Here is a 26,082-nt window from a genome sequence, read left to right as displayed (position 1 = left end):
TGGATGAAGCTGTCGGCGTCGCTGGACCCAGGATTGGGCAACAAAGCCTTGGCAAATTCAAGCCCACGCGGTGGACCTAAAATGGCGTCTGGAGTGGACCAGGAGAGTCCGGGGTGCCTCTCTTGAAGAAGGAAGCAAGGGCCAGTCTGGAGCAACCAGACCAGCAGCAGTGATGTCGTCGGGCGTCGTGAAGAAGGCCACAAGCCAGCCGGCTAGTAGCCACACAGCGCGGTGAGCACGCAAAAGTAGAAGGGCCCCACGCAGATCGTGGAGATGCTGGAGGGCTGATCTTCGGAGCTGGAGCTGCTCAGGGTTGGGGCTTCTCGGACCCCAAAGCACTCACCAGTGGAAGACTCGGTGGGCTTGGTACAAAGAAGTCGTGCAGTCTTGACGATCGTCGGTCCCTCGAGGTCTCGTCGCACTCACGGTTCTCAGCTTTGCTGTAGAGGTGAGTAGAGGTCAGAGGTGCCAGGGAAGCCGGGTCTCGTCGAGCTGGGTCGTCGGATTCGTGATGAAGGACTTGCAGCAGACCGCAGTGTTCTTTAGGATGGTGCCTGCGGATGCAGGGTGACTACTCCTTAGCCACAAGGGAGAATCTTGAAGAAGAAATCTTGAAGTCCTTTCGAAGAAAGTCGTGTCTTGATTCCAAAGATGATCTAATTTGAACAGGGGGCCCGCTCCCATCTTTATACTAAAAAAGGGGCTGACCCGGTGACTAGGTCCTGCCTATGGGTGGGACTAGGAGGGGGGTGGTTACACCCCTCTGCCATGCCGGACTTCCCCAGGCCAGGGGCTGGTGTGCCCCTGGAACTGGTTCTGACTGGCCTATGCGTAGTGAGCACCGGGGTGCCACTCAGCAGTCACCTTCCTGAAAAGCCCTGCCTACCCAGGATACAAAAAAACCATGTCTGGGACGGTGCTAGCACCGCCCCTGACAGGAAACCCTTTGTCCAGGCTCCCCTCGCTGGAAGGACTCCCAGCTGCAGGGGGTCAGACTCGTGTCTGTGGTGGCAGCATCCATTTTGTGGAGCTGAGGCTTCGTTTAACTTTAACCGGGGTTCACAATTACATACATGTCGTGTCCCTCTAGAAGGGTGGAATGCTAACCCCGTCGCCAGAATTGGCGAGGGGTTAGTATTCAAATTCGTATGACACCTTACTCGACATGTTTTGATAAAGCAATACCAAAGATAGCATTTAACCGCGAGGATTATAATGCACTTAAGAGTATATGGTATGCGATATCATGGAACAGCTATTAGGACTTGATTCCGCAAGCTGCAGACAGGCTCAGCTCATGCCAGAGCACCATCTCACACGATTCCAAGCACTCTGCCTTCAGGATTGTCAAGGCCTGCCATAGGAGTGACTGATAGGAATCTGTGTGCCCATTTTAGGGTTAGGTATAGGTATACTACACCTACAGCAAAGGGTGATTACACGACTTTGCCCCAGCTGTCATGCAGCCAGTTGTGTCAAATTTAGGAGGCCAGCCAGGGGTGGCATAATACATGCTGCAGCCCCTGGCAGCCCTGGGTACACCTATGCCCTGAGGTACAGGGTCTGATAAGGTGGCCCAGTACCAATTGGAAATGTACCTAAGGTACATGGAATCCATTTTACAGAGAGAGCAGTAGGCCTGGGGTCCTGATTGGCAGGGCCCCAGGTCGACTATGTCAAAAACCAGCTAAAACACAGGGCAAAAAAGTTGGGGGCAACCATAGTCAGGAGGTACCTTCCTACATATACTATATAAAGATTATACTGCATTAGAAGCACAGACAGAGTTTACACTGCCTAGAGTATAAAAAGCAAACGCGGTACAGAAGGAACAAACTGTGCATAAGGCACACGTCTGCTCCTGCACAATTCATGGGCTGAACAGCTGTTCACTATAAGAGACGGTTGTTGCAGAAACGAAAACACTGAACTCTGTATAACGTCACTCCTCCAACGCAGGCATCTCTTATTAGCTAAATTTCTGTTCAAATATTTTCCATTGCTTTAGCAGCCCATTCACATCATTGGGCAGCATCCATTCTAATTGAGCCCCAAGAAAGCTGCAAGGGTTGTCATAATGCTCTGCCCTCAGTGACAGCCTAGACTCCATTTACAGCAAGAACCAGATACAACAGGGCCCGTCCCAAGGTGTATTTATTTCCATTTTTTCATTCTGCTTTCAATGCCACATCATTGCACTGTACGAGACTATTCGCACCCGCAGTCTCTTTCCAGCTCAAGGTAGAAGCGCCTCACAAAACATCCTGCACAGGTAAATATTTTTTCATTCTGCTTTCAATGCCACATCATTGCACTGTACAAGACTATTCGCACCCGCAGTCTCTTTCCAGCCCAAGGCCGAAGCGCCTCACAAAACATCCTGCACAGGTAAACCGCACCCGTTCACCCCCTTCTGAACGGCTCTGAATCCATGCACACCGACAGCATCTGAAGGCCAGGACAACAGGAGATCTGGGTGAAACAGTTTTAACTCTTGACGAGTGTGCCACTAGTAAATGACGTATTTAGTTCAATTATAAGCATTCCTAGATCAATTTCTGGTTCATGTCAGTTCTGTGAGCACTTTCAAATGCATCTATATGACACACACTCCATGCCTTAGACCCCTGCTTTTAGGACATCTCATACAAGGGTTAGGATACTGGTAACAGGGTTGTTAGGTCTGGAAGGCCATATATCCATTATATTTAAAAAAAAGTAAGTAAATATTTAAAAATAAATTCATTCGATTTGATAAAATCTTGACTGAAAGAGTGGTCTTTGAAAATGAGAGATTTATAACTCATTTCTTCTTGTAATCTTACGATTAATTGCGCAATACTGGCAATTTGTTTGTTTCTTATAGCATTGGCGTAGCCTTACTGCGCTCAAGCCAAAACCCTTGTTGCTGTCTCCCCCCCCATATATCCATAAAGGGCTTCTGATAAAGTGGCCGAAACATGTTGACCAGAGGATGAGAAAACCAACTTTAGTCCTCAAACATCCTCCATTTATGTTTTTAAGAATTTTTTTTTTTAAAGAACATTAACAAGGTTATTTCAATTACAATATCAAATTATATCAGGTTGGCAGAGCTGAGTTTTATCTTTATTAAACTAAATGAAGTACCCTTAATTCACTTTTATTTTAATCTTACTGTAGGCAAACTTCATAAAATTGTCTCTGTTGACCTGCCGATCATTTTAAAATTTTTTAGTTGGACAATCACCCATCTATAAACAAATTTCCACATCAGGAAAAGCTGTCTGCAAAGAGCTCCCATCTCTGGAGCCCATCCAGTCAAATATCCGTACTGAAAAAAGAAGGGGAGCAAAGTTCAGAATACACTTGGAGCCACAGGATTGTTATTGCCAAAGGAAGAACAGCCATACATTCCCTCTCCCTCAGCCGCCTTAGATGGCCGGCTGGTGGGATGATTAACACGAATGGACCGTCACTGAAGAACGTCAACTCCGTGGGGCGAGGATGGGCGACCATGAGGAACAAGAGCTGGACCTCTGGGAGGAGATGGGTACTAATTTGATGAATCCCCAGGTGAATCGAACACAGGTCAAGGGGCGATTCACCGGCAGGGGAGTGCCCAGAAGGACATGCATGGGTGGAAGGACTGGGAGGAGTGACAGAGAGGGTGGGCGAGGACAGCAGGGCAGGAACTTGTGGAATGGAGTAGGGAAGGAACAAAGTCCTCCTGCTGACCGATCTGAGATACTAAGCTACGCTGGGCTCATTTTATGGTTATGAAAACTGTTGGTCATTGATGAAAATCACAAATAAAGTTTTTAAAGAATGTATCTCTACAGACAGGGTGAGAAGACCCAATGATGAGGCTTGCCGCGATGGTGGGTGATGAAGCAGGGCACTTTGGTGGGTGAGGGTCTCCTGTGGTATATATAGGCACACACTGAAAAGTTTAGGATGGACTGACTTTCTCTCTCTCTTATGCACAAAGTGCACTACATTTGTGTCCGGCTGTGTTGATTCTGCTGTATCTTTGTGCTCACAAAGACAGCCAGACTAGACCTCAGCACCATCAGCCCACCTCTCCGTTGCGAGGGTATAATCACTAAAGCGGTGCCTAGTAGATGTGAGAGTGCAAACTGTGTGCACACGCTTTGGTTTCAGAGTCAGGTAGGGAAATGCACTCAGTTAGCACTCACCCTCCTAAGAATGACATCCACACAAGTGTCTAAGTCATTGCATTTACCCACTCACTCACCCTGCAAAAACAACCTCATCAAAAGGTATCCGCTAGCATCGCTCCTCCAAGCAAAGCCGTCACGTGGTGCCCTTTTTATCTGGGTGAGCAGCCCACCATCGCTAGTATCTCTTGGCACACCCACACCTGGAGAATGGAGACAAAGATGCGCAAGAAAGGAAAGAGCAAAGCAACGTGCCAACTCCATCTACGTATCAGAACCAGCAACGACATCCATGTGTCCATCAGGACCGCCCCACCAATGCTCCAACACATCTCTTTAAAGAACACAATGCCATGATGCAGGAACAGTCCCCTTGGGCTTTTAGAAAAAAGCAATCCCTCCAATCACACACTGGTTTATCCTCTATAGGTCTCCGCTGCCTTCCAACTAGGCTCGCGCTTTAACACATACCACGAACATACAAACCAGTTTCCACACAACAACAACAGGCAATACTATAACCAAGAAAAGCTGCATCTAACTGCATTTCTTAGCAACCATAGCCCAACTACATGTAACAAGATGACAAAAGCAGAGTAAACAATACCTTAGAAACCAAGCCCTTTTCAAAATGAAATTAGCAAAGAAGGAATAGCATGAAAAGAAAGGTTGAGTTAGTTGTGAAGCCTGAGAGCAGGTCCACACTGCTGGTTGTGATGCAACATACATGTAGGCTCAGGACTCCCTGCTCGTCCTCAGAGGGGGTCAACTGTAAATATACCTCAAATAAAGACAGTGCACTGCTCATCAGTGCTCACAAAGGAGTAGTAAGTAAGGCTACACCCTACATACGCATCATCTGCCCTATTAAGGGGCTCGCTGGCGGCTTCTTGCCCTAGTAGGTGCATGGAGGTGTGATCTTTGATATAAATGTACCGGTGAAGGCAGTACTACATATCAGCAACATCTCCAGGCCCCACGGTATTCCCTGTACCTTTAGTGAATCCGTATAGAAGATCTTGACGGTGCAGTCCAGCAAGGAGACGGCCAGAAGTCTCTGACTGGGGCTGAAGCGCACGCAGAGGACATCCTCGTCCAGCTGCAGGACACGGGTCTGCTTCACGGACAGTCTCCGGCTGAAAAAGGATCAAAACACAAACGTGTGCAATGAGACACCATGAGAAAAACCTTCGCTTTGTCACAAAAAGTCAAACTAGTGACATCTCTGCCTGAAACAGGTGCAGCTTCACAGGAGTTCTACTGATTCAAGGCTACTCAACATCAGAAGTCATCAACTAAAATTAAATCTCCAACCAGAATACGAGACACTGGCCAGAGAGGAAACGTCTGTGGTCTCTGTATGCACCTGTGTGAAAGATCAGATTATAAACGTAGAAATTCATGATAAATAGTGGCCAGCAACAGATCCAGACTGCCTGTTCCATGCCTGCTTTTTGGTGAAGGCATTACACTGTTTCCAGCCTCAACTCTGCTGTTTCCAGTCCCCTCTCCTCTGCTTTAGACCCCTTGAAGGTCTGCTGTGATGCTGGGTCTGCAGATGCCTTTAGGGGATTGCTTTGTTTATGATGTTACTGCTTGGTTTGCATTCCTCCAGCCTCGTGTTTTGGCAAAGCTCTCTGTCAGCTGTGTCTCTTTTAAGCGCTGCACCAGCCTGTGTGTCTGGACGATCACAAACATGTCTTCTTCTGGAGACAAGTCCTCAGAGCTGAATACCAGTTTCGAGAAGAGTCCTTGTGAACAGTTTGCAGTGATAACACATCCTCCCTCGCCCTGCTGGTTCTGGCCATCCCTGCGCGACCAATCACTGCTGTAATGGTCTCGACATAGACGTCTCACCCGTTTGTCCACTCTGAGCTCACCGAGCAGGTACTGGCCACGGCTTCAATACAGAGACGTGCACAATGACTATCCCCAGTGGGGGGCAGACACTGTTGTATCTCGGACACCTGCAGCACACACTCATTCAAGCTGTACACACTCATTCCTCATGCTTGCCTGCCCCTCTTCTAGAACACTTGCAAGACACACTCATTCAGCTGCACACACTAATTTCTCATGCTTGCCTGCCCCTCTTCTAGGACACCTGCAGCACACACTCATTCAGCTGCACACACTCATTCCTCATGCTCCTCTTCTAGGACGCCTGCAGCACACACTCATTCAGCTGCACACACATTCTTCATGCTAGCCTGCCCCTCCTCTAGTACACCTGCAGCACACACTCATTCAGCTGCACACACATTCCTCATGCTTGACTGCCCCTCCTCTAGGACACCTGCAGCACACACTCATTCAGCTGCACACACTCATTCAGCTGCACACACTCATTCAGCTCCACACACTCATTCCTCATGCTTGCCTGCCCCTCTTCTAGGACACCTGCAGCACACACTCATTCAGCTGCACACACTCATTCCTCATGCTTGCCTTCCTCTCTTCTAGGACACCTGCAGCACACACTCATTCAGCTGCACACACTCATTCCTCATGCCTGCCTGCCTCTCTTCTAGGACACCTGCAGCACACACTCATTCAGCTGCACACATTCATTCCTCATGCTTGCCTGCCCCTCTTCAGGACACCTGCAGCACACACTCATTCAGCTGCACACACTCATTCCTCATGCTTGCCTGCCCCTCTTCTAAGACACCTGCAGCACACACTCATTCAGCTGCACACATTCAATCCTCATGCTTGCCTGAACCTCTTCTAGGACACCTGCAGCACACACTCATTCAGCTGCACACATTCAATCCTCATGCTTGCCTGAACCTCTTCTAGGACACCTGCAACACACACTCATTCAGCTGCACACATTCATTCCTCATGCTTGCCTGCCCTTCTTCTAGGACACCTGAAGCACACACTCATTCAGCTGCACACACTCATTCAGCTGCACACACTCATTCCTCATGCTTGCCTGCCACTCTTCTAGGACACCTGCAGCACACACTCATTCAGCTGCACACATTCATTCCTCATGCTTGCCTGCCCCACTTCTAGGACACCTGCAACACACACTCATTCAGCTGCACACATTCATTCCTCATGCTTGCCTGCCCCTCTTCGGGACACCTGCAACACACACTCATTCAGCTGCACACACTCATTCCTCATGCTTGCCTGCCTCTCTTCTAGGACACCTGCAGCACACACTCATTCAGCTGCACACACTCATTCCTCATGCTTGCCTGCCCCTCTTCTAGGACACCTGCAGCACACACTCATTCAGCTGCACACACTCATTCCTCATGCTTGCCTTCCTCTCTTCTAGGACACCTGCAGCACACACTCATTCAGCTGCACACACTCATTCCTCATGCTTGCCTGCCTCTCTTCTAGGACACCTGCAGCACACACTCATTCAGCTGCACACATTCATTCCTCATGCTTGCCTGCCCCTCTTCAGGACACCTGCAGCACACACTCATTCAGCTGCACACACTCATTCCTCATGCTTGCCTGCCCCTCTTCTAAGACACCTGCAGCACACACTCATTCAGCTGCACACATTCAATCCTCATGCTTGCCTGAACCTCTTCTAGGACACCTGCAGCACACACTCATTCAGCTGCACACATTCAATCCTCATGCTTGCCTGAACCTCTTCTAGGACACCTGCAACACACACTCATTCAGCTGCACACATTCATTCCTCATGCTTGCCTGCCCTTCTTCTAGGACACCTGAAGCACACACTCATTCAGCTGCACACACTCATTCAGCTGCACACACTCATTCCTCATGCTTGCCTGCCACTCTTCTAGGACACCTGCAGCACACACTCATTCAGCTGCACACATTCATTCCTCATGCTTGCCTGCCCCACTTCTAGGACACCTGCAACACACACTCATTCAGCTGCACACATTCATTCCTCATGCTTGCCTGCCCCTCTTCGGGACACCTGCAACACACACTCATTCAGCTGCCCACATTCATTCCTCATACTTGCCTGCCCCACTTCTAGGACACCTGCAACACACACTCATTCAGCTGCACACATTCATTCCTCATGCTTGCCTGCCCCTCTTCGAGGACACCTGCAACACACACTCATTCAGCTGCACACACTCATTCCTCATGCTTGCCTACCCCTCTTCTAGGACACTTCCAATACACACTCATTCAGCTGCACACACTCATTCCTCATGCTTGCCTGACCTCTTCTAAGACACCATAAAAACACACTCATTCAGCTGCACACATTCAATCCTCACGCTTGCCTGCCCCTCTTCTAAGACACCTGCAACACACACTCATTCAGCTGCACACACTCATTCCTCATGCTTGCCTGCCGCTCTTCTAGGACACCAGCAGCACACACTCATTCCTCATGCTTGACTGCCCCTCTTCTAGGAACCTGCAGCACACACTCATTCCTCATGCTTGCCTGCCCCTCTTCTAAGACACCTGCAACACACACTCATTCAGCTGCACACATTCATTCCTCATGCTTGCCTGCCGCTCTTCTAGGACACCAGCAGCACACACTCATTCCTCATGCTTGACTGCCCCTCTTCTAGGAACCTGCAGCACACATTCATTCCTCATGCTTGCCAGCCCCTCTCCGGGACACCTGCAACACACACTCATTCAGCTGCACACACTCATTCCTCATGCTTGCCTGCCCCTCTTCTAGGACACCTGCAGCACACACTCATTCAGCTCCACACACTCATTCCTCATGCTTGCCTGCCTCTCTTCTAGGACACCTGCAGCACACACTCATTCAGCTGCACACATTCATTCCTCATGCTTGCCTGCCCCTCTTCGGGACACCTGCAGCACACACTCATTCAGCTGCACACATTCATTCCTTATGGTTGCCTGCCCCTCTTCTAGGACACCTGCAACACACACTCATTCAGCTGCACACATTCATTCCTCATGCTTGCCTGCCCTTCTTCTAGGACACCTGCAGCACACACTCATTCAGCTGCACACACTAATTCAGCTGCACACACTCATTCCTCATGCTTGCCTGCCCCTCTTCCAGGACACCTGCAGCACACACTCATTCAGCTGCACACACATTCCTCATGCTTGACTGCCCCTCCTCTAGGACACCTGCAGCACACACTCATTCAGCTGCACACACATTCCTCATGCTTGCCAGACCCTCTTCTAGGACACCTGCAGCACACACTCATTCAGCTGCACACACTCATTCAGCTGCACACACTCATTCCTCATGCTTGCCAGACCCTCTTCTAGGACACCTGCAGCACACACTCATTCAGCTGCACACATTCATTCCTCATGCTTGCCTGCCTCTCTTCTAGGACACCTGCAGCACACACTCATTCAGCTGCACACATTCATTCCTCATGCTTGCCTGCCCCTCCTCTAGGACACTTGCAGCACACACTCATTCAGCTGCACACATTCATTCCTCATGCTTGCCTGCCTCTCTTCTAGGACACCTGCAGCACACACTCATTCAGCTGCACACATTCATTCCTCATGCTTGCCTGCCCTTCTTCTAGGACACCTGCAGCACACACTCATTCAGCTGCACACACTCATTCCTCATGCTTGCCTGCCCTTCTTCTAGGACACCTGCAGCACACACTCATTCAGCTGCACACACTCATTCAGCTGCACACATTCATTCCTCATGCTTGCCTGCCTCTCTTCTAGGACACCTGCAGCACACACTCATTCAGATGCACACACTCATTCCTCATGCTTGCCTGCCCCTCTTCTAAGACACCTGCAACACACACTCATTCAGCTGCACACATTCATTCCTCATGCTTGCCTGCCGCTCTTCTAGGACACCAGCAGCACACATTCATTCCTCATGCTTGCCAGCCCCTCTCCGGGACACCTGCAACACACACTCATTCAGCTGCACACACTCATTCCTCATGCTTGCCTGCCCCTCTTCTAGGACACCTGCAGCACACACTCATTCAGCTCCACACACTCATTCCTCATGCTTGCCTGCCCCTCTTCTAGGACACCTGCAGCACACACTCATTCAGCTGCACACATTCATTCCTCATGCTTGCCTGACCCTCTTCTAGGACACCTGCAACACACACTCATTCAGCTGCACACATTCATTCCTCATGCTTGCCTGACCCTCTTCTAGAACACTCCCATAGACCAAAGTTTCATATTGTTAACATGTCTCAGGCGCAACATGCGAGAAGCCCTCATGCGAATCCTCACATAAAATGAGATTTCTTTTTAATTATGTTGTTGTTTAAGCTGACAGCAGAGCTCCTGCCCCATCAACATCCATTTTCCTGAAATATACAACAAGTATAGAAGACCCCTCACCTGTTCTGTGCATCCGTCTCGTCCTTCACAAGCTCGAAATCCCAAAACTTGACACATTTATCTGCTCCGCCGGTGACAAATCCTCGCTGAAAAAAAAGCAAACATAACACTGTCAGTAAAAAGCAAACAGAAAATCATCTCACACTTCCAAGGCATGTGATCCTTCTCCAGATTCTTACACTTGCCCTGTGAATCTTGCTTTAAACAATGAAGCTGCCCCTCTAGCACACACGTGTACCTGTACACATCTCTGTAGGAGTCGGAACATGCATGTAAGCCCCCCATGGGTACACATGTATGTAAGCTGTATGTCGGCTCCCTCCTCCTGAAAGGGCTGCTGCTGTGTGCCTGGCCCAGCCGGCCTCTTTCACCAGCTCTGGACCCACGAGAAAGCAGGCGTGGGCATCTCTCCGTGCAAACACACACGCATGTAAGCCCCCACGGATAAACATGTATGTAAGCTGTATGTCGGCTCCCGGCTCCTGAAAGTGCTGCTGCTGTGTGCCTGGCCCAGCAGGCCTCTTTCACCAGCTCTGGATCCACGAGAGAGCAGGCGTACAAACACACACACATGTAAGCCCCCCATGGGTAAACATGTATGTAAGCTGCCTGTCTGCTCCCTCCTCCTGAAAGTGCTGCTGCTGTGTGCCTGGCCCAGCAGGCCTCTTTCACCAGCTCTGGGCCCACGAGAGAGCAGGCGTGGGCATCTCTCTGTGCAGACACACACACTTGGACACCAGTGCAGAGAGAACAGACGGGGCTGCAAGGCAGGAGGAAATACTCAGTGCAGGATATGAAGGAGGAGACAAGTTGAGAGTGGTTTGCTGGGTGTGACGGCAACAAAAAAGAAACAGTGGGTACATTATGCTGTTCCATCATGGAACCCAACTGACATTCAGGAATACAGAAATAATAACAAATAGAAAGAAAAGAGCCGTAAAGCACCACAGCCTGGCGGAAAGAAAAACTCCTTCGTAACGATGTAAATGTAAATTGTAAATTGATACTTGTATAGCGCACTACTCACCCGCAAGGGTCTCAAGGGGCTTGTACGAATACCGCTGTGGAACCCATCCTGGCTTTCCCTGTGAGGCATCCACTCCTGGGCACCCCCAAGGTGGAGGCCAGGCATCCTTAGTGTTGTGGGGGCCGTTGTGGAGATTAAGCAAGCCACTGCCCAGAGTTGCAGAGTGGGACTTCTATGATTGGAATAGGCACCGAGGTGAGAATTATCAGGTCCGTGGAATTTGGAGGCCAAGACCCGCCGAGGCGGGGAATTGAACCCTGGTCCCGGGCCAGACCTCTGCATCAGGGTCTGCCGCTCTAATCATTGAGCCACACTTCTCCTACGATAACACCCCCCAACCCCCAGGGAACTACACTCTTGCAAAGGACTTTCATGAAGTCAGTTAGCAGTTGACCAATCCGTGCTCCACTCTGTGCAGTGGAGATTCTGAACGTGGAGGAGTCTTAGGGCGGGGACTTTGGAAGTGATGGGTTCACGCCAAGCATCACGCCGCGGACACTGGGCAGACCTGGGGTCCCTTGGATGGTTAAAGACTCCACCGACCCTTGGACTGGGACTCGGATCTGACCAGAGCCTGTTGAAGAATGAGGCGTCCACCGCTCTAGGACCGCAAATGGAGATAGATGTCAGATGTCAATAGACTGAACTTGGAATGCTAACTGGTATTTGTTCTACAATATCAAATTCATAAATTCTAAAACAAATCTTGGTTGCACGCACTGATTGGGTCAGAAACCTGTGAGCACAGGATCCCTTAGAAGTTTCAGAGGCTGGAACCAGTGGAGTTTGCAAAACTAGTTGTTATGTTACGTTAAGTTAATTGGGTTTTGCAATAGCGCACAACTCGACCCCGAAGGACATCTGGATGCTTTAGCAGGCAGAAGATGAGAGGGGGTGTGAGGCCAGCTTGTTAGAACAGCCATGTTTTAAGATGGTTTTTAAAAACGGAAAAGCTAGGGCATGCACGAATAAACAGCAAGAGTTTGTTCCCGTGAATCGGGGAAAGATAAGAAAACACCCAGCCTCCATATTTTGACGTGAGAATCTGTTGAGGGTGTGGCAGCAGTTGATTTTTTTTACCTTAGATTCCTGTCAGGGAAGTATGAGATAAGTCTGTCCTGGAGATATTTTGGGCCTAGTCCTGACCTGGATTTATAACTGAGGCAAAGAAGTTTGAACAGCGCTCTTTTTTAAGTCTCGCAGACCTGCGTTGCAGCACGCAAGCGCTGCTCGCTCTGCGAGGCATATTGGCGTAGGGTAGGTTTTAGAAGTGGGGTTAAAGAGCCGCCCATGTTTTTGATTGGTTGGCGTCATCATTTATGCTAAACGCTGGTTTTTGATTGTAAATTAGGCTTTTTAATCCCTCCTTGTTACCACCCTGTTTCCTTTTAGGACGGCCCATATAGACTGGATCTTTTGCTTGCAGTCTTACAGTCTCCTTTATTAGTCAGGACGCACTATATTTTTTCACAATGCCAACAGCTTGTTTAAAATGCGCCTCAGGTGGGCTCTCTTACCTCATCCTCGGACCCGTGAAAGAAGGCAGGCTTGGGGGAAGGACGTTTTCCCCCGAACCTGCCTTCTTTCACTTTACTTGAGAATGTTTATGTTTTATGTCCTGAGCTTTGTTCAGGAACGTGATGGATGACATGTTCAACATCAACATCTCGCCATCAAATATTCCTTTCTAAGTGTTACCAAATGTTCCCTCCCTACATCCGCTAAGCTTTGTTAATGAGCAGATTAGACCGGGGCAATATTTACTGAACGCCAAGACTTGGTAGCTTGAATTGGGAAGTTGTTTTATTTTATTTAAATGAAATCACAACGGATGGGCGTCTCCCACCATTTGATTAATTTTTTGTGGTGCTCGCCTCTTATGCCGACTTGTTTGTCTCTTTACTGTGTTTACCACAGCACAGCGAGGCTGGTGCTGTGAGCCGTAGATGTGTAGGCGCAACACATGATGTGTGTCTGAGGTGGATAGTCACTTCTAATTCCTCCTTCGGTCTGGCCAGGACCGGCAACCACAGCATCCGTTTTGAGCAGTGCTCATTATGTATTATGCGAAATGCTTTGCTGTTGATGAGGCCTAAGGGGTGGACCAACGCCATAGTCAGTAATACAAATGTGGAGTGCAGGAACTTGACGGCATACAGTGCCCAGATGTCCCCCTTTATTTCCCAGCACCACAACTCACAGGGTTTTGGTTTGAAAAAGAAAGGCAGCTTTAATAACACAAGCATTTGCAATGCAATAGGTCTCGCTTTTGTGAGAGTTTAAGATATTAGCTTTGTAAATGACCATGCTTTTTATTTATGTTTTAAAAATCAAAACATAAATAAAAGGCAGTAATTTACAATGTCAATAGCTCAAACTCGCATAAATGCGAGACCTATTGCATTGCAAATGCTTGTTTAAGGGGGAGCCAGCGGGGTGCTCTGTGTGGAAGCTGACTGAGCACGTGGAGGCAGATTGTTAACCACTCGGGCAGCGCTCTTTTATCCAACTGCATTTTGGATACCAGAGATTCATTTATGGCAAGGAACAGAGCATTGCCGCAATCCAGGCGGACGATGATTAATGCCTGGATTAAAGTCTTCCGGGAACTCAGGAAAGCCATTGGAAGACTTTTCTAAGGAGGCGCAGTGTGCCAAAACCGGTCTCAAACAGAAATGATCTCGTCTTCATGGACAAAGTATTGTCCTGAAGAATGCCTAAATTCCTAGTTATTCTGCAGCACACATGCACTATCACTGGTGAAGCCAACGTGTGGCCTTCTGGCCTCGGCAGCAGACTCTGCAGTGCCAAGAAAGGGCTCGCAGACCAGTCAAGTGGATGGTTCTCCAACTCCTCTTACTTTGTAGAGGCTGCACCGCTCTTCCGCCCGATAGCATGAAAAGGGAGGCCTTTCTCCTTCAAGATTGACAGCATCTCTCCTAGGAGATGGAATAAAACTTAGTTCATAGTGAGAGTTTTGTATTATCAATCTAACCACTGAAGATCAGCGACAACAGTTCCACGGTCTTCCTGCAAAAAACTTCCCGATGTCCTCTGCCTTCTCCTTCCTCCAACTCACACCACAAGTTGGAGGGTTGGTATGTACAATTCTGTGGCGCAAGGGAGAAGTGATGTGGTCCCCTCTACACAATTTAGTGAAGACATCACGGACTTCATCACTCCACACGCGCTCCCCTCCGAGGATTACATCCTTTTGGGAGACCTCAACTTTCACCTTGAAAAGAATAACGACCGCAACACCACCACCCTTCTGGACAACCTCGGACTTAAACAACTTGTCACTACCCCCACCCACTTCGCAGGTCACACTCTCGACCCTATCTTCACCTCCAGCAAACATGTCTCCTTCAGCCACACCACAGCTCTCCTTTGGACTGACCACAGCTGCGTTCACTTTACCTACAACAAGCCCACATCCAACAACCATCCCCAACCCACTCTGCAAAGAAACTGGAACAAAATCACCATCGACCAGATCTCCTCATCGCTTCTTCAAAACCCCCCAGCCCACTCCTCAAAACCAGACCAAGCAGCCACCAACCTCACCCAATGGTTATCCAACAGCGCCGACATCCTAGCACCACTGAAAAAACGTCAAATCAAACTAGGCAGCAAGAGGACCTCCTAGTTCAACGATGAGCTTATGAAATCCAAGAAACTCTGTCGCTCCCTTGAGAAGGCCTGGAAAAAAGACCCAACCACCAGCACCAAGGACGCCTTCAAAAACGCCACCCGATTACACCACCAATTGATCCGGAATGCCAAGAAAGCCGCTTTCAAGGACCGACTAGATAACAACGCCCACAACAGCAAGGAATTATTCAACATCGTCAAGGAATTTACCAACCCCTCGGCCAACTCTAACGACATCACCCCCTCTCAAGCCCTCTGTGACTCCCTAGCCTCATTCATCCACAACAAAATTGCTGACATCCACAACAGCTTCGACAACCGACCCGAAGACCAACCCACCCAACCCCCTGCAGGACCCCCACCCCCCCTGAACATCCTCAATGACTGGAAGCCAATCTCCACTGAGGACACCGTCCGTCTGATGAACTCTATCCACTCAGGATCCCCCACAGACCCATGCCCCCACCACATCTTTAACAAAGCAGACTCCATTATAGCACCGCACCTCCGAGACGTCATCAACTGCTCCCTCAACTCCGCTACCTTCCCGGAAAGCTGGAAACATGCCGAACTCAGCGCCCTCCTGAAGAAACCCACAGCTGACCCCACCGAACTCAAAAACTACCGCCCTATCTCATTCCTTCCATTCCCGGCCAAAGTCATCGAGAAAGCGGTCAACAGCCAGCTCGCTGCATTCCTCGAAACCAACAAATCCCTCGACTCCTCACAATCCGGCTTCCGAGCCAAGCACAGCACTGAAACCGCCCTCATCGCAGCAACAGACGACATTCGAACTCTACTGGACAATGGTGACACAGTCGCCCTCATCCTCCTCGACCTCTCCGCAGCCTTCGACACGGTCTGTCATAGCACCCTTTTACAACGCCTCAGAAACGTCGGAATCCAAGGAAAAGCACTGGAATGGATCACCTCGTTCCCCACCGGAAGAACCCAGAGAGTCCGCCTTCCACCATTCAAGTCAGAGGCCACTGAAGTCATCTGCGGCGTACCACAAGGATCCTCACTCAGCCCCACCCTCTTTAACGTATACATGAGCCCCCTCGCGGCCATCGCACGCCAACACAACATCAACATCATCTCCTACGCCGACGACACTCAACTGATCCTATCACTCACCAGAGACCCTAACACTGCCAAAACCAACCTGCATGAAGGAATGAAAGAAGTAGCCGAATGGATGAAGCACAACCGTCTGAAACTGAACTCAGACAAAACAGAAGTCCTCATCCTAGGCACCTCCCCCTCCGCCTGGGACGACTCCTGGTGGCCAGAGGCCCTTGGAAAAGCACCCATCCCGACGGACCACGCACGGAACCTGGGCGTCAACCTGGATTCCTCACTCTCGATGAACAGACAAGTCAACGCCGTTTCTTCATCTTGCTTCAACATTCTTCGCATGCTCAAAAAAACATTTCGCTGGATCCCCACCGAAACTAGAAAAACAGTCACCCACGCTCTGGTCACGAGCCGACTGGACTACGGAAACACCCTCTACGCCGGTACCACCGCAAAACTCCAGAAAAAACTCCAACGCATCCAGAACGCTTCAGCCAGGCTCATATTAGACATCCCGCGTAAAGAACACATATCTGGTCACCTGAAAAACCTCCACTGGCTCCCCGTCAATAAGAGGATTACTTTCCGGCTCCTAACCCACGCACACAAAGCACTCTACGAAACCGGACCCGAATGCCTCAACACACGACTGTCCTTCTACACCCCCTCCCGCCAGCTACGATCCTCCAACCAAGCCCTTGCCACTGTACCTCGCATCAACAAAACCACCATGGGAGGTAGATCCTTCTCCTACCTGGCAGCTAAAACCTGGAACTCACTTCCCACTCACCTTCGCCTTACTCAGAACCACCTAGCATTCAGAAAGCAACTTAAAACGTGGATATTTGACAAGTAATTCCCCACCCTTCTTCAAGCGCCTTGAGACCCTCTGGGTATGTAGCGCGCTATATAAATGACCTGACTTGACTTGACTTGACTCTACCCCTGCATGTCATTCTTAGTCACTGCCAACACTGTGAAATGGCAAACAACCCTCTTTCAGGAAATGTGGCCTCAGCTTATAGTGACAAAGACAGCGACTGCAGCCCTTCTAAGACATGTCCTGAATATCATCTAAAGAGCAGCTACGTGGAGATGACTTCACACCTCTCTGAGGCTCGGCTGTCTTCACTCAGACTAGAGAACAGATGCTCAAGTGGTCCAAGCGCCTCTGAAAGCTTGGAAGGAAGGCTGGCCCCTGTTCTACGCTCCAGAGGACACGATGATGTGCTGCTGGTCTATTCAGTGGTCATCAACACCAGTGGAGGTTCCACAATGTAGACCCAAGTTACCACCCTTAAATCCACGTTCCCCGACATGTAAAATGTATTCAGGGATATATTGCCTCATACCTTAAAATATTGGTGCCTATCTTTGAGGAGAGCCCCAGGCTAAGCTAACTGCTGAAGAGGTCGCCTCCGGAACAGCAGCAGAGTCAGTCTGGATGCTTAAGACACAAAGCCGATGTTTTCTCTGTGAGGGTGATCTGATGTTTTCTCTGTGAGGGTGATCTGATGTTTTCTCTGTGAGGGTGATCTGATGCTTTCTCTGTGAGGGTGATCTGATGCTTTCTCTGTGAGGGTGATCTGATGTTTTCTCTGTGAGGGTGATCTGATGCTTTCTCTGTGAGGGTGATCTGATGTTTTCTCTGTGAGGGTGATCTGATGTTTTCTCTGTGAGGGTGATCTGATGCTTTCTCTGTGAGGGTGATTTGATGTTTTCTCTGTGAGGGTGATCTGATGCTTTCTCTGTGAGGGTGATCTGATGTTTTCTCTGTGAGGGTGATGCTTTCTCTGTGAGGGTGATCTGATGTTTTCTCTGTGAGGGTGATCTGATGCTTTCTCTGTGAGGGTGATCTGATGTTTTCTCTGTGAGGGTGATCTGATGCTTTCTCTGTGAGGGTGATCTGATGCTTTCTCTGTGAGGGTGATCTGATGTTTTCTCTGTGAGGGTGATCTGATGCTTTCTCTGTGAGGGTGATCTGATGTTTTCTCTGTGAGGGTGATCTGATGCTTTCTCTGTGAGGGTGATCTGATGTTTTCTCTATGAGGGTGATCTGATGTTTTCTCTGTGAGGGTGATCTGATGTTTTCTCTGTGAGGGTGAGTGATCTGATGTTTTCTCTATGAGGGTGATCTGATGTTTTCTCTGTGAGGGTGATCTGATGTTTTCTCTGTGAGGGTGAGTGATCTGATGTTTTCTCTGTGAGGGTGATCTGATGCTTTCTCTGTGAGGGTGATCTGATGTTTTCTCTGTGAGGGTGATCTGATGCTTTCTCTGTGAGGGTGATCTGATGTTTTCTCTGTGAGGGTGATCTGATGCTTTCTCTGTGAGGGTGATCTGATGCTTTCTCTGTGAGGGTGATCTGATGCTTTCTCTGTGAGGGTGATCTGATGCTTTCTCTGTGATTTCTCTGTGAGGGTGATCTGATGCTTTCTCTGTGAGGGTGATCTGATGCTTTCTCTGTGAGGGTGATCTGATGCTTTCTCTGTGAGGGTGATCTGATGTTTTCTCTGTGAGGGTGATCTGATGCTTTCTCTGTGAGGGTGATCTGATGTTTTCTCTGTGAGGGTGATCTGATGCTTTCTCTGTGAGGGTGACCTGACCATTTTCTGTCATGTTTTCAGCTCACAAAAGAAGCAGAATCAAAGTCTATGGGCTGCTGTCACAACAATGTTTGTTTAATAATTGAGGTGACATTTTGTGTTTGTTTTAAAAGCGCAGTGTGGTGATCATATTCATATCAAATACAAGGGAGAGGATGTGGTGTAATGGCCTGAGCTGCAACTTCAGAGCCCCTGGGAATAAGGTTCAAGTTTTGGCGTTGGCGTCAACATCCTGTGATTCTGGGCAAATCATGTGATCTCCCCGTGTCTACAATTAGCGCCTTGAGACCCTCGCCGGTGATTTGCCGCGCTTTACAAATCTTGGATTTATTTATATTGATTAAAATTAGATTTTAGGTGCTTTTTGTGTCTTCAAGAATCATGCAAATAAGCAGAGCAACTCAGGGTGCAGAAATTTAGTTATGATTCCTGTCGCTGTGAACTATGGGACAATGATTTGTCTAGGATCAAACAGAGTATCAGTAAAGAGCCTAATTCAAATCCAGAACTTCAGGTTCCAGAGGTCACCTACAACTAGTGCAGGTTTTCTCCCATGGTTGACTGGTTCATTGAACGTTCAATTACAACGTAATGCCCACAACTCTCTGGTTTAGAAACACAACTCAAAAACGTTTGATGAAGCCTGTGTAAGTTGACGTTTTTGACCAATGTATGGCTTGGAGTGCTGTTCCAGCTTTTTTAAGTCCCGCAGTCCTCCTTTAGAGGCGGGCTGCTGCCAGTCCTGTTCCCTTTGTTCCATTTGGGATATACGATTCTGCCCGGAGGCTTCAACCCATTCACAGGACAGGACCCTACAGACAGTCAACATGCATGTCTACGTGTGCAGGAAAACTATTCAATGTTACTGGCATTTGTGTGCCCACCATTTTGTTTGTTGTGCCTCCAGCCTGCCTCCCGCCTCCCAGCTGCCCCTCCCTCGCTCCGCCCCACCCCCTCTATCCACTTATGCCAGAACAGTTGACGCGCAGCGGTTACGCGCTGCGGTCGCGCCCCATGCGCGCCGAAGGTGCGCCAAAGGTAAGCCCGTCTACGCCCGTCTGCGCCTGGACCGCGCCCAGCGCCAGTCCGCCTGGTCCTCGCAAAACCCACTCCACCCGCATAACGTATGACGCCGCTACCCTCCTTGGCCTCAACCCCGGACGCACGCCACAATGCTGCGCAGCTGCCCCAGGACTCACTCATGGTCCATTCACCTGCTTCTCCTGCAAGTTCGCCTGCACCAGGACCCACACCAAACCCACTACCTCCAAACACAGCCCCAACTCCAACCACCTGAAGTGCATCTTGCGGAACACCCGCTCGGTCCACAGACACGCCACTGAACCGTGGGACCTACTCGACACTGCATCGCCAGACGTCGCCTTCCTTACAGAAACCTGGATGAACGTCTCATCAGCGCCAGACATCGCCATCGCCATAGCCATCCCGGACGCTTACAAGATCATCCGAAAAGATCGCACCAACCAAACAGGAGGAGGCATCGCCATCGTCCATAAGAACACCATCCGAATCACGACCAGCTCCGACGTTAACCTCGCGACCGCCGAACACCTTCACTTCCAGATCCACACCAACCCCAGGACCACACTTAGAGGCACCCTCATCTGCAGACCACCAGGAACCCGCACACAATTCAATGAAGACATCACCGATTTCATCAGCCCACATGCCCTCACCTCCGAGAACTAAATTCTACTGGGAGACTTCAACTTCCACCTGGAAAAGAAAAACGACAGCAACACCACCACCCTTCTGGACAACCTGGCCAATCTCGGACCCTATCTTCACCTCCAGCAAACACATCTCCTTCGATCACACCACAGCTCTCCATTGGACTTACCAGAGCTGCGTTCACTTCAGCTACAAAAAGACCACGACCCACAACCCATTCTTCCAAGAAACTGGAACAAAATCTCCACCGACCAACTCCTCACATCGCTAAACCATAACCCTCCTACCATATCATCGGACCCAAACCAAGCTGCCACTAAACTCACATAATGGATCACCCACAGCGCTGACGCACTAGCACCCTTGAAAAACCATCTGATCAAACAAGGTAGCAAAAAGGCCCCCTGGTTCAACGATGACCTTACGAAATCCAAAAAAGCTATGCCGTACCCTCGTGAAAACCTGGAGAAAAAACCCAACCTCTGACAACCTGACCACCTTCAAGGACGCCACCCGCAAACACCACCAATTGATCTGATCCACCAAGAAATCAGCATTCAGGGATCGACTCGACAACAACGCCCACAACAGCAAGGAACTATTTAATATAGTCAAAGAATTTACCAACCCCACCGCCGGCACCAACGACATCACTCCCTCCCAAGACCTCTGCGACTCTTTATCCTCTTTCTTCCACAACAAAATCGCCGACATACATAACAGCTTTGAAAACCAGTCCGATGAACAGCCCACTCCACCCACCACCGAACCAAAACAGCACCCTCACAACCTTTTCGCCTGGAACCCAATCTCCACTGAAGACACCATCCGCCTGATGAACTCCATCCACTCAGGATCGCCAACCGACCCATGTCCCCACCACATCTTCAACAAAGCAGACTCTATTATCGCACCCCATCTCCGCGATGTCATCAACTGTTCCTTCAACTCCGCTACCTTCCCGGAAAGCTGGAAACATGCCGAACTCAGCACCCTTCTGAAGAAACCCACAGCGGACCCCTCTGAACTCAAGAACCACCGCCCCATCTCACTCCTCCCATTTCCTGCGAAAGTCATTGAGAAAGCCGTCAATAGTCAGCTCGCCGCCTTCCTTGAATCCAACAATTCCTTCGACCCTTCACAGTCCGGCTTCCGAGCCAAACACAGCACCGAAACCGCCCTCATCGCAGCTACAGACGACATCCGAACACTACTGGACAACGGTGAAACAGTTGCCCTCATCCTACTCGACCTCTCCGCCGCCTTCGACACAGTATGTCATAGCACACTCATACAACACCTCAACAACGTAGGAATTCAAGGAAAAGCTTTGGATTGGATCATCTCGTTCCTCGCCGGAAGAACCCAGAGAGTCCGCCTCCCCCCATTCAAATCAGAGGCCACCGATGTCATCTGTGGTGTACCACAAGGATCTCCACTCAGCCCCACCCTTTTCAACGTATACATGAGTCCCCTCGCATCCATCGCGCGCCAAGCTGATCCTCTCCCTCACCAAAGACCCAAACTCCGCCAAGACCAATCTCACCCAGCTGATCCTCTCCCTCACCAAAGACCCAAACTCCGCCAAAACCAATCTACACAAAGGAATGAAAGAAGTAGCCGAATGGATGAAGGACAGCCGCTTAAAACTTAACTCGGACAAAACGGAAGTCCTCATCTTAGGATCATCCCCCTCTGCCTGGGACGACTCATGGTGGCCACCGGCACTGGGCACAGCACCCATACCTACAGATCACGCACGTAACCTGGGCTTCATCCTAGACTCCTCCCTCTCGATGAACAGACAAGTCAACGCCGTCTCTTCTTCATGCTTCAACATCCTACGCATGCTCAAAAAAATCTTCCGCTGGATCCCCACTGAAACAAGAAAGACAGTCACCCACGCATTGGTCACCAGCCGACTAGACTATGGAAATACCCTTAACGCCGGAACCACAGCCCAACTACAGAAAAAACTCCAACGCATCCAAAACGCCTCAGCCAGAATCATGCTGGACATCCCCCGTCATGCTCACATTTCCGGTCACCTGAAGGATCTCCACTGGCTCCCCGTTAACAAGAGAATAACGTTCCGTCTCCTCACCCACACACACAAGGCCCTCTACGACCTAGGACCCAAATGCCTCAACACACGACTGTCCTTCTACACTCCCACCCGCCAACTACGATCATCCAACCTAGCCCTCGCCGCAATTCCGCACATCCACAGGTCCACTATGGGAGGAAGATCCTTCTCCTACTTAGCGGCCAAAACCTGGAATTCTCTCCCCACTCACCTCCGACTTACACAGAACCACCTCTCCTTCAGAAAGCAACTAAAAACCTGGCTATTCGATAAGTAATGCACTCACCCTCCCTCAAGCGCCTTGAGACCCTCTGGGTGAGTAGTGCGCTATACAAATTACTGAACTTGAACTTAAGACAGCTCGGAAGCAAAGTAAGAGAAAAAAGTTGTCTGAGGGGGTCTGATGTGGTTGGAGTCCAGCGCACACGCAGCATGACCTTTCTGCGTGTGTGCTGTGATTCCCATACCGGAAGGGGGTCAGGGGTGCTGGGTCTACTCAGGAGAAGATCCCAGGTGCAACAGGGAGTGACGCGGAAGGCGCATGGAGCAGTAGGTTGGCAGATAGCAGAGGAAGGCCCCAGAAGAGATGCGGGGCAGATACAGGCCGGGGTGGGGATCTAGCAAGTGGACGGGCAGGAAGAGAGGGAAGGGGAATGAACCAGACTGCAAGGGCAGATGCAGCTGTACCAGGCTACCAGGGGCAAGGGGGACATAATATAAAAAACACCATGTGCGCTGAAAATTTAGCACAGTACCATCAAACAAAAAAAGCTATCTGATTACCTGGTCTGGAGAAAGGGAGATAGACCAGATGGCTCCATCGTGAGCTGCCACCACCTCCAGCAAGTTCCCTGAAGCCAAGTCAAAGATCTGCAGCTGTCCTGACTGAAGGGGAGATCAAAGGAGAAAAGTGAGCAGACAGCAACCAGGGAGATTGGGACACAGAGACACAGAGGCAAACATTCATAGATTGGACCCTTCTCTCCCCCCCCCCACCCGCCACCCCTCCTTATTAGAGTATCTGCCGGGTCATGGTGCAGGACTCGACAGCCTTTAGTTGCACGTCGTTCACCAACTCCAAAAGTCTCACTTGCTGAGCAGTTTCCGAGTGCACTGGACACCTGGGTGGTGCACGGATGAGGCTCCTCCACGGTATACACCAAGCTCGTCTGCGAGTGACGCAGTCCAGGAGAGTCCAATGGAGTCTCTGCTGCTAATGCAGAAGCTCTAAGAAATCCATGGGCTGGCCCGTGACGTTACGGATACATGAAGAGAGGCTCTGTCACGATGGTACTCTGAGGTGGCGCTACTGATCCCAAACTGCTTCTATCAGTGTTTCCTCAGAGCTGCCTCTCGTCCACTGGGCCAAACGTGTCTCCTTCCAGGGCCACCTTCTCATGACAGACCACTGAGGCTCTTTGCTTTGAGTAACTTACAATGTTTCCCACCACACTTGGGAGTGGTTTAAGCTCAGCCTCAGCGGTGGGGACTTCTCCATGCACCATACAGCACACTGCATCAGGTTAGACCAACAGTTCACAATGCACAGTTCTTGCATTTTAAAGACTGGCTGAACATGAAGTACATCTTGAATGAGTCTGTGAAGTAAAATATGGCAACAGAATAAAAAAAAAGCTTTAGAAGAGATTACCTTTGACCCGACGATGACCTGCCGGTCTCCAGGCACGAAGAGGGAGCAGAGAGCATAGTCGCAAGGCATTGTTCGGATGCACTGCAGTGTGGACCTGTCAGAAGACAGAAGCACAAAGGAAATTTGTGTCAACGTTTCTAATGAGCATGACGGAGGTCAGGATTGAAGTGTGGGTGTGCCAGTGTTGTGTGCAGTAGCAGTGGGTGTTGAATGCGGGGCACAGACTGACAGCATAGAAAGGGCTACATAAAATGTACAAAGGGCACAAGCCCATGATGCCAGGCTGATGTAGGGAAACCCCTCTATACCTTCTACAAGAACCAAGAGGCTAAAAACATTCTGTGGGTTAAGACAGAATGTACAAGGCAACTAGATCTTATGAAGGAGCGGTCATAAGAAATCCCTCTAACAAGTAACTGATGCACAAACCCAAACACCCTGTAGGAGCACATCCATGAAAGGGGGCAACAAACCTGTTCCAGATTTTCACGCTCTCTGCCGAGGCCGAAAGGACGGCGATGTTATCGGAGCTGAAGGACAGTGTGCGCACATCACTGCGATGACCTGCCAGTGTGACCTGGGCCACCCGGGAGCTCTCAGGGGTCTTGGCCAATGGATTGATGTTGTACACTTCCAGGCTGTTGTTCTGTAGCAGTAGCACTGCCTTCACATCCCCCTTTGGGCACATGATTAAGTCAAAGGATCTGTGGGGGGAAAAACACTCATGTGGGCAAGAGTCGTGGCTAGAGGCAGTAACACTGGGACAAATAGTGATGGAGAATTCTGGTCCAAAAGAAAGGTAGTATTCAGAGGGTGTAGATGCAATTCTGCTGTTCAAGAGAACTATCTAAACACAATAAATTCTATGCATTATTTGCCAACAGGCACGTATTCCTAATCCACCTCCTTATAGGGTCTACTTTGAAGAGGTTCAATGTAAGCACCCCACATATGATTCCTTGTGGTCCTCTCAGCTCGCCCTGCTCATTCATCTAAGGAACTAGCCTCAGCCCGTCTGAAACCTGCGATTGAACTACTTGTCCATGTACATTCGTAAAGCCATGCCCACACTGCTCAGTGTCATTTCTAATCCTTCATGCAAATCTAATCGGTGACAAAAGCTCTCTCTGGACTGATTCAAACAACCACTCATATCTGTGACCTATCTTCCCGGAGAGCATCCACCTCGCCACGGTCATGTAACCTGTCAGATGCAAGGCTTCAGATATAATGCTTTTTGCATCAGGGAATGATCCCAGGCTCGTCTCTCACTTGATTTTTGATGACGCTTTGATATTGAGGAGTCGCGGAACCTCGTCCTGGAGTGTGCTTTCGACTGTGGTCTTGGCATCCTCATCTTCCTCCTCTGACACCTTCTGCCTGGGGAGTGAAGAAGGATAGGTGAATTCTTATGGGGAGGGATGTAGCGGAGAATGTACAGTGTTTAGCAAGTCTTGGCGTTACAGGCAAGTCATAAAATAAACTAGAGTCAGAACTAGACTTCTCTGGGGGAAATGAGAACTCAGAGGTTATGAAGGAAACACCAATGTGGCCCCAGGGGACCTGAAGTGTCTATTAGCAGGAGCTTTTATTGCAGACATTTCTGTAATGCCAGAGGCACTCCCATGTATCGGGACCACTTGATACCTTTTGACTACCAATATCTTAATTGACTTTAGGTGTTTTACTTTACTCTAGCCTGAATGTACGACATCATGTTTTCTGCATTTGCATGGACTTGAGATTTCATTTTGTGTCTCCTTGTAGTTTCAGAGTGGGAGTGTTTCACAGAGCAGAACAGCCTTGCCATGAACAGAA

The 26,082-nt window shown here is 49.6% G+C and overlaps 1 protein-coding gene across 1 annotated transcript in view; it reads right to left on the bottom strand.

Moving 5' to 3' along the window:
- The window catches only part of WDR3 (WD repeat domain 3), a 180,737-nt gene that overhangs the window by 86,645 nt on the left and 68,010 nt on the right, over positions 1-26,082 (bottom strand). Inside the window, exons 10-15 of the mRNA XM_086935837.1 lie at positions 25,537-25,644; positions 24,738-24,968; positions 24,265-24,358; positions 23,397-23,498; positions 10,473-10,558; positions 5,155-5,296 (exon numbers count right to left, since the gene is read on the bottom strand). Of these exons, the coding sequence (XP_086791963.1) occupies positions 5,155-5,296; positions 10,473-10,558; positions 23,397-23,498; positions 24,265-24,358; positions 24,738-24,968; positions 25,537-25,644 (763 nt within the window). The remainder of the gene's footprint in view (positions 1-5,154; positions 5,297-10,472; positions 10,559-23,396; positions 23,499-24,264; positions 24,359-24,737; positions 24,969-25,536; positions 25,645-26,082) is intronic.

The sequence above is a fragment of the Lissotriton vulgaris genome, chromosome 8, assembly GCF_964263255.1.
Source record: "Lissotriton vulgaris chromosome 8, aLisVul1.2, whole genome shotgun sequence".
Lineage (NCBI taxonomy): Eukaryota > Metazoa > Chordata > Amphibia > Caudata > Salamandridae > Lissotriton > Lissotriton vulgaris.
Note: the sequence above shows the minus strand (reverse complement) of the source record. Positions and strands in the feature narration are given on the sequence as shown.